Below are 8,820 nucleotides of genomic sequence, written 5' to 3' on the forward strand. Positions count from 1 at the left end.
GCACTCATCCCAGAAGATTTAGTGCTGACCCTACTGTATGTACAGTCATTTTGGGGGGCTATAGATATATCTGAGGTAAGAAACACACTGTTTACTGACTATAGAACCTGTGGCTCACATGAGAAATCTGATCTACCTCAACTCTTAGGTGTTGTGGTGTCCATGGGTATGTGTTTCATGGGCCAGCAGGACAATACCATGTCAGTTAGATGCTGACCTACAATGCCCTCAGTGGATCAACTGTCCCAGCACGCAAGCTGTCCTCAAAGCAATAGTACTTGTCATGTAGGTTATGCTCAGTAACATTTGTGTACTTTTGGTAAAACGGTCTTTGTGAGTGAGGATGCCAGCTGTTGGAATCCATCTTGAGGGGCTGGAGCCTAGCCTACATCACTACCCACCCACCCCCCCTCCCCCCAGGCACGTGTGACTGTCACAGTCTCCCCATTCATTGTCCCTGGAGGAACTGTGTAGTCAATCAACATCTCTTCACCCATTCATCAGTCACCTGTTCCTGGACTGGCACAGCTGGTGAACAGCCATCTGCAACTTTCACAAACACACACACACACACACACACGCACACACACACACACAAGCCGATGATCTTTGGTCTTTTCCCTGAGTTTGTTTTTAAAAGAAAGATGTATACTACTTTTTAATGTTCATAAAGAATATAGACTATTTTTGGATGTTGTTGTTCATACCAGAACATAAAAAAATATAATATTTTTAAAATAAAAGTTGTATAAAGCCCATTTTTTAAACTGTTATATATGAAATGGAAAATGTTATGATTCTTTTTTAAAGAAACAAAAAATAAAAAATACAATGTATAATGTGGAGTTTCTTATTGAATGTACAGTTAGGCGCATATACAGTATTTGGACTAGTATTTTTGTTATTGCCAAAACACAGACACTCAACTTTAATTTGAGGGTATTCACATCCAAATTGGAAGAAGGGTTTAGGAATCACAGCTCTGTATGTAGCCCCCTCTTTTTCAAGGGACCAAAAGTAATTGTACAATTGACTCAGTTGTTTTAAGGACTGGTGTGGGCTATTCCTTTGTTATTTCTTTAATAATTAAGCAGATAAAAGGTCTTTGTTGATTCCAAGTGCGGCGTTTGCATTTGGAAGCTGTTGCTGTGAACACATAACAAAGGAGCTCTCAATACAAGTGAAACAGGCCATCCTTGGGCGGCAAAAACAAAAGAAAATCCATCAGAGAGATAGCGGGAACATTAGTGGCCAAATCAACAGTTTGGTACATTCTGAGAAAAAGGGAACGCACTGGTGAGCTCAGCATCACATCCACAGAAGACAACAGTGGTGGATGGACACAGGATCCTTAAACCCCTTCACAACATCCAGCCAAGTGAAGAACAGTCTCCAGGAGGTAGGCATATCATTATCTACAGTGGCAAGAAAAGTAAGTGAACCCTTTGGAATTACCTACACGTGGTCTGATCTCATCTAATAATAATAATAACAGATTTTATTTAATAGCGTCTTTCTTAAACTCAAGGACACAGTACAGAGAAAAAGAAAAGAAGAGAAGCAGGACAATAAATAACAAACAAAAAGGCAGCTATGGGTGACAGTGTTAGTCAGGACCCATGTCATGCTGTACGAAGGTGAGTGTGAACAGATGCGTCTTGAGTCTGGTCTTGAATGTGTTAAAAGTACCAGAGCATCGGATGGCTGGTGGAAGGGTGTTCCACAGCTTGGGTGCAGCAACAAATCGTACAGTTTGTTTGCAGTTTTATCACACAGCACAATGCCACAGATCTCTCAGGTTTTTAGGGAGCATGCAATTGGCATGCTGACTCCAGGAATGTCCACCAGAGCTGTCGCTGGTGAATTGAATGTTACCATAAGCCGTCTCGAAAGTCTCGAAAGTCGTTTCCAATTCCAATTCTCAGTAACACCTTTGGAGATGGCTTATCGTAGAGAAGTGAACATTCAATTCACAGGCAACATTCCCTCCAATTGCACTGCCTCAACTTGCAACATCTGTGGCATTGTGACTGCACAACACATTTTAGTGTGGCCTTTTATTGTGACCAGCCTAAGGCATAACTGTGCAATAATCATGCTGTCTAATCAGCATCTGGATATGCCACACCTGTCAGGTGGATGGATTCTCTTGGCAAAGGAGAAGTGCTCACTAACACAGATTTAAACAAATTTGTGAACACAATTTGAGAGAAATAGGCCATTTGTGTACATGGAAAAAGTCTTAGGTCTTTGAATTCAAGTCATGAAAGATTGGAGTAAAAACACAAGTGTTGCGCTTATATTTTTGTTCAGTGTATAATTGTGTTTGCAACAATGAATTCAAGTGATACAGTGAAGAAAGTGGCTGGAAATGTGTTTATTTGGTTTTACTACAAACATTAAGTTTAGTGCAAATCTAGCAAATGCAATGCAGTTTCTGCACCATCACTCATGTGAAGAATAGTGGTCGCTGCATCAAGTTATGGGTATATTTGTCACTGATGGGAGTTTGTCAGGATCAAGAGAAAATTACAACATTTGCTGATTTGGTAATGACATCCTAATCTACAGTGTGTATTCCTATGCAAATCCAAGACCCTATAAAAGGGTCAAAAGATATTCATTCCAAAATTACATGAACTATTGTTCTTGCATTAAGATGGACTCAATTCAACTTATTTAGTCATTTGTTGATAACATTTTTACATTTTAGCTAATTTTTAGAGTATCATAGAAAAGGGTCTGAATACTTACGTACATGGGGTATTTATTGTATTTAAAATGTTAATACATTTACAGAAATCTCAAAGAAACGTGTTTTCACTTTGTCATTCTCGGGTATTATGTGTGGATTGGTGGCAAATTACTTTTATTTAATCCATTTTAAATTGAGTCTATAACACAACAAAATGTGGAAAAAGTGAAGGGGTCTGAATACTTTCTGAATGCACTGAATTCATTTTATAACTGTAGACCATTTTACTTTCAACCAGGCAGAAAAAAGAACAAAAAACATGTCTGTCAGACATATTGGTAAAATCTCAGTATGATTTTATTAAGTTAAAAACAATCTGTTGAATCTTAAAAATTAAATGAACAAAACAAATACATTGCCCAAACAAATGTACCATTAGTCTCTACATAGTGTTCACAGTATCAATAGCAATGCCGTAACACTGCCTTAGTCTGCTCTCCATTACCCCCCATAATAGGCTTGATTTGTATGATTTCAACAACTGTAACTCTTACTTCTTGCATATACAGAATAAGCTTTAAGCCTAATTTTAAACTTCAGATCAGGTGAAAACATATATTTATCAACAAAAGTGAAGGCTTTTTACTCCATAAAGAAAATCTCATTTTTGCAAAAAATATGAAATAAATAGTTCCAGACAGCTGTTCAATATGGATGTGGCAAATGAAATACAACAAACGCTCTATGCCCCTTATCCAACACAAGGTGACCATTTCCCCATTGCTATTGGAAGCAGTAGGAGTAAATATGTCAAATCCTTAAGACTCCTAAGCAATCACAATTATATACAAACAAATCTGCCTGAAAAACGGAGGGGTTGGCACAGTCAAATGTTAAATATGGTAACAAACATGGTTTATGGAAATAGATGCACATTTGTACAGCATATTAATATATGTACAAAGACAAATTAAAGTGGGGGAAAAGGACTTTTCACTTCTCCCTCCATCTAACCAATAAGCTCATCTGTGCACAGAAAAAAAGACATATGGGCAGGAAAGGCCAGTCTCAGTGCAAATTCTCCAGCTTGCGTAAACGCAAGGGGTTGGAAGACAGGGCCTGTGGGTTAGGGACAGTAGAGGCCTCTTGGTCCGGACTACCGAAGAGCACCCTACCCCGGTGGTTGAACAGGTAGAAGGAGGGGTGGTTCCTCAATGTGTCAAATGTCCTGGAAAAAGCAAAGAAGGTAGTAAGAACGTTTGCATTGTTAGGGTAAATTGTATACCCATACAGGAAAACATTAATCTTGTCCGTTTCTGATGACTGAGGCTCACTTGTTTTTCAGCTCTGAGGATGCATCCATGTCTTTGAACTCTCCAGCGATGTGGACTATACCATAACAGGTCAAAACAAATGCTAACAAAGTCTGTAAAACAATCTGTAAAATAAAACAAGCAAATATCTTAATCATCTTGAGAGAAAATTTTGATGACCACATTTCACGCTGCACAATGGGCCCACATCACATAATAGGGATAATAGGATTACAAATAAGAGAACTTACATCTATGGGGAGTGTTTCATTCTCCTTTTCTGTCAGACGCATGTATGATCGATCTGGTGAGGAAAGGGAACAGCTTTATTATTCATACTTTGAATGACACCCAATAACACCCTACCCGTCAGAAGAGAGTGGGCAGCCTCAACAACCCCACTGACAGTCCCACAGCAGCTTCCTCCACCCTGCCCTGTAGTGTAGCAAGCTACCGACCTTAGTAACATTAATTGCATACAAATTACAAACTAAGGATTTTAGGTGTCATTCTCTATAATGTTCAGGTTACCATCACTTTATATTGAATGAATGAATGAATGGTCTTTATTGTCATTGATATAGTACAGGTACCATACAACGACATTTGGGAGGGGGGGCTCCCCTGGTGTTAGGAAAAAAATACAAAAAAACAAGAAGGGAAAAGAGCTGGTTTACATAAATAAAGGCTATGTACACTATCCACTATACTATACTATACAAATAAAACACTGTGCTGTACTTGATGTCACAGTTATACAACAGACTATTAGACTGCCTTGCAATGTAATTCATTAAAGGGAATAGCCGACAAGCTCTCTCGCAGCTTGGCTAAGCTCTTTTGAATGCAGATTGAATGGAAGAGGCTAGCTTAGCAGGCTACCTCGCGCTGGCTAGTTCGTGATCTAGCTGACAATGACAGGCCGCGATCTCGCTGTCTTGTTGATATCTGCGTGGGTTTGCTGCTTCACAGCTAAACGAATGCAAACATACGTCCTCTGTTCTCTCCGCATTTTCATACTTACGCTGTGCCGCTGAGAAGGCAGCATGAGCCAAGGCAAAAAGGCCAACACCGACGACACCTTTCCAAAAAGACGAAGCCATCTTCAAGAGGAATATGATCGAGTAATTAGCGTCGCGACAAAATGTCGTAAGCAACGACCACAGAAGAAGACGATACCGGAAGTTGATTGTCTAGTGATTTATGAAATTAAAAGTCTTTATTTTTTATTTTTTTAATACCAACAAACGGTGCGACAGATTTAGAATAAGACATTATCCAAATCCAAAACATAATTATTAAGAAGGATAATGTATGTTCAAAACAAATGTCGTAAGCAATGACCACAGAAGAAGACGACACGGAAGTTGATTATCTAGTGATTTATGAAATTAAAAGTTTTTTTTTTTGTTTTTTTTTTAAATACCAACAAACGGTGCGCCAGATTTAGAATAAGAATAGAATAATAAGAATTATCCAAATCAAAAACATTATTATTAAGAAGGATAATGTATATTTCAAACAAGTTTCTGTTGCTTTCATTCTAACGTGTACAGAACAGAAGTGTACTTTAAGAGGACTTTTATTGTTCTATTTCCATACAGAGTTTTGACCCGGAAGTACTCGACTCGAGTTCCTCTCTCCCCACTCCCTAAAACAAGAGAGCTAGCTGAAGGAAATCAGCCTACATATTGGTGGATTCTATTTCAAATTTTACCAAAAAATTACCAAAACAGCATTCTGCGGACATGGCTGAGGCAATTCAGAAGAAATTGCAATCGGAGCTAGAGAAATACCAGCAGATGCAGAAAGGTAGCTAACCTTTGCCATGCCAACGTTTCTGCGTTGGCTAGCCGGTTTGATAAAGGCATGCTCCCACGGTCCCACTCCCAATGTAGCCACCTAGCACACTGAGCTGCCTGTCATCTGCCTTCTAGTTCACTGTACCTCTCTGTCTTAACGGTGGCATGTAATTTAGTATTGTCAACTATAAAGGACAAATAGACTGAAGCTCAGCTTCTACCCCAGGGCCATTCAGGCCCTGAACACAGCAAAGACCTAGGTTCTAGGCCCTGGACAATCTAGACAATTTGATGGCAGCTACTAGATTGAAATCAAGTGCAATACTGAAACACAACTGTGAACATTTCAAACCTGCAAACTGCGACACTTTAAATGAATGTGCAATAACTCTATGTGCAATATGACAACCCTCGTGTACAGAAGGTTCAGAGATAGGAAATGTTAGAATATTTATAGCATAGCATAGAGTACAGCACAGTGTTTTATTTGTATAGTATAGTGGATAGTGTATATAGCCTTTATTTATGTAAACCAGCTCTTTTCCCTTCTTGTTTTTAGTTGTTTTTTTTCCTAGCACCAGGGGAGCCCCCCCTCCCAAATTTCGTTGTATGGTACCTGTACTATATTAATGACAATAAAGACCATTCATTCATTCATATCGTGTAGCTAGCATTGTAGACCATCATGTCATGTTATCCAGTAGTATAGATTATACGCTGCACATCTTTCCTATGCTAACTGAGTCATTGTACCCAGATGTTGTTTCACACTCTTTACTTGTATTACATGAAAATGTACAAAATAAACTAGAGAGAGAATTCCTGCCAATACTTGTTTTGTTTTGTTCCCTGCAGATGTCAGTAAGAGCATGTCAGCCAGACAGAAATTGGAGGCTCAGTTGACAGAAAACAATATAGTCAAAGAGGTGAGAGCACAACATCTGCGATTTTGCCACTGTCGGTTTGGTATTTCAGAACTGATTCCCAATCATGTGGGAATGTTCTATTGTTGACTTGACACACCCCTTCTATCTTTCAGGAGTTGGACCTATTGGACTGTCAGAACACAGTGTACAAGCTTATTGGCCCGGTTCTTGTCAAGCAAGACATGGATGAAGCCAAAGCAACTGTGGCTAAGAGGCTAGAATACATCAATGGAGAGATGTGAGTCTTAAGTGTATTCATTCATGCCAACAGCATGCAGAATAATTGCTCAAACGTTAACATATTTCATGCACATGCATGTAGTCATGTTTGAGAATAATTGTTACTACATTGAAGTGTGGCAGTTTTAAATGTAGCCCAGATTGGAAGGTCTTACAGATCAAAATAGCCTTGATGTGTTAAAAATTCCTCCAACATTAAGTTATTTTCCAATGTTTTGTTGTCTGTAGTCAAAGGTACGAGACAATGCTGAAGGACATGGAGAAGAAGTCTGATCAGCATCGTGAGGTTCTGTCCAGTCTACAGCAGGAGTACCAGAGGGCACAGGGCCGGGCCGTGGGAAAAGTCTGACCAAAGTATGACATGGACACACACACACACACACACACACACACACACACACAAATGCTCTGAGCGACAGAACAGCAATGAATCCATTAGGAGAGCTATTCCCGCTGTGCTCTAACTGATGTCGCCAGAGATGGAATGACTTATGAATGCTCACCTTTGTGCTCTGCATTATGTAGTGCTTGGTGTTAGTGTGACGTTTCTGTTGCTAAAATTATTATGAATAAAATGTTTTTCCTTGTTTGTCATTTAATGTTGTCCTCTTTCCCTTTTTTTCTTATATTAGAAATGCAATACAGTTGATGTGATAGACATGAATATTAACTGTATGGCTGTCAGGGTAAATGTACTACTTTTCATCGAAATGTCTTGGTTAGTTACTTTGTCAGTTTCTGGCTAGTATTTGGTTACTACGTTTAAATAGACCTTCCAAGTACTCCTTGGTGCTTGGTTAGCACCATGCTTTTTTTGACTTAAGAGGCAGCACACAGCCTATCCAGCACCCACTGTCACATTGCATGAATAAAGAGAAAATAGTTTTAAAAAAGTAACTCCTTCTACAATCTAAATATTATAATTTAATATACATGTAATAGAATACAGAGTGCTTTCACTGCTTTTGGGAGGAGATGGCTATTTATCCTTTAGACTTCCCATTCATTGTTGAAGACATATGAGAACCTGTAACTACCGTCAACCTGCACATAGAGACATGAATTCATCTGACTGAAGGATGCTTTTTGTCATGCCTTCATATCGAATAAAATCAATTATGTAGGCAAAAAAAATGGCCAAATGTGACCGTTTCTCTTCCCCATAACATTACACCGCGATGTTGTGCCACAAGAGGGCTCTACTGAGAGATGTGATCCTTAGGATTGGTGATAAACAGAGATGGTGAAAATCCTCTATTATCTTTGGTGGTAGTTCACAGGTAATTACATTTACGTGTAGGCCTAGAAAAACACAAGTCTTCACATATTTCAGTTCCACACAATCACATAGGTTTATCACACAATCACCTAACCCTAACTAACTGAATAAACGTACACTACCGTTCAAAAGTTTGGGGTCACTTAGAAATGTCCTTATTTTTGAAAGAAAAGCACAGTTTTTTTCAATGAAGATAACATTAAATTAATCAGAAATACACTCTATACATTGTTAATGTAGAAAATGACTATTCTAGCTGCAAACATCTGGTTTTTAATGGAATATCTACATAGGTGTATAGAGGCCCATTTCCAGCAACCGTCACTCCAGTGTTCTAATGGTACATTGTGTTCGCTAATCGCGTTAAAAAGCTAATGGATGATTAGAAAAACCTTGAAAACCCTTGTGCAATTACGTTAGTACAGCTGAAAACGGTTTTGCTGGTTAGAGAAGCTATACAAATGGCCTTCCTTTGAGCTAGTTGAGTATCTGGAGCATCACATTTGTGGGTTCGATTATACTCTCAAAATGGCCAGAAAAAGAGAATTTTCATATGAAACTCAAC

The 8,820-nt window shown here is 38.8% G+C and overlaps 2 protein-coding genes across 2 annotated transcripts; one reads left to right on the forward strand and one right to left on the reverse strand.

Annotated features, from left to right (window-relative positions):
• Positions 1-3,015: 3,015 nt before the first annotated feature.
• mmgt1 (membrane magnesium transporter 1) lies at positions 3,016-5,149 on the reverse strand. Its single transcript, XM_080527785.1, has 4 exons — positions 5,033-5,149; positions 4,260-4,312; positions 4,030-4,133; positions 3,016-3,923 (listed from the first exon to the last, which is right to left on the reverse strand). Exons 1-4 carry the CDS (start codon positions 5,109-5,111, stop codon positions 3,764-3,766), a joined length of 396 nt encoding a protein of 131 aa, XP_080383911.1. The 5' UTR covers positions 5,112-5,149; the 3' UTR covers positions 3,016-3,763.
• A 515-nt stretch (positions 5,150-5,664) lies between these two features.
• On the forward strand, positions 5,665-7,570 carry pfdn6 (prefoldin subunit 6). Its single transcript, XM_080525823.1, has 4 exons — positions 5,665-5,820; positions 6,666-6,736; positions 6,850-6,974; positions 7,205-7,570. The coding sequence occupies exons 1-4, from the start codon at positions 5,757-5,759 to the stop codon at positions 7,323-7,325; spliced, it is 381 nt and encodes a 126-aa protein (XP_080381949.1). The 5' UTR covers positions 5,665-5,756; the 3' UTR covers positions 7,326-7,570.
• The last annotated feature ends 1,250 nt before the right edge of the window (positions 7,571-8,820 follow it).

This window comes from Nansenia antarctica (assembly GCF_963989245.1).
Source record: "Nansenia antarctica genome assembly, chromosome: 3".
Lineage (NCBI taxonomy): Eukaryota > Metazoa > Chordata > Actinopteri > Argentiniformes > Microstomatidae > Nansenia > Nansenia antarctica.

Bases quoted from the DNA above. Each gene is read 5' to 3' on its own strand.
- mmgt1 (XM_080527785.1), bottom strand. From the start codon at position 5,111: ATGGCTTCGTCTTTTTGGAAAGGTGTCGTCGGTGTTGGCCTTTTTGCC. The intron at 4,313-5,032 runs GTAAGTATGAAA...TTTCCTCACCAG, and splicing joins TGCCTTCTCAGCGGCACAGC to ATCGATCATACATGCGTCTG. The intron at 3,924-4,029 runs GTGAGCCTCAGT...TGCTTTTTCCAG, and splicing joins TCCTCAGAGCTGAAAAACAA to GACATTTGACACATTGAGGA.
- pfdn6 (XM_080525823.1), top strand. From the start codon at position 5,757: ATGGCTGAGGCAATTCAGAAGAAATTGCAATCGGAGCTAGAGAAATAC. The intron at 6,737-6,849 runs GTGAGAGCACAA...TCTATCTTTCAG, and splicing joins AAAACAATATAGTCAAAGAG to GAGTTGGACCTATTGGACTG. The intron at 6,975-7,204 runs GTGAGTCTTAAG...TGTTGTCTGTAG, and splicing joins GAATACATCAATGGAGAGAT to TCAAAGGTACGAGACAATGC.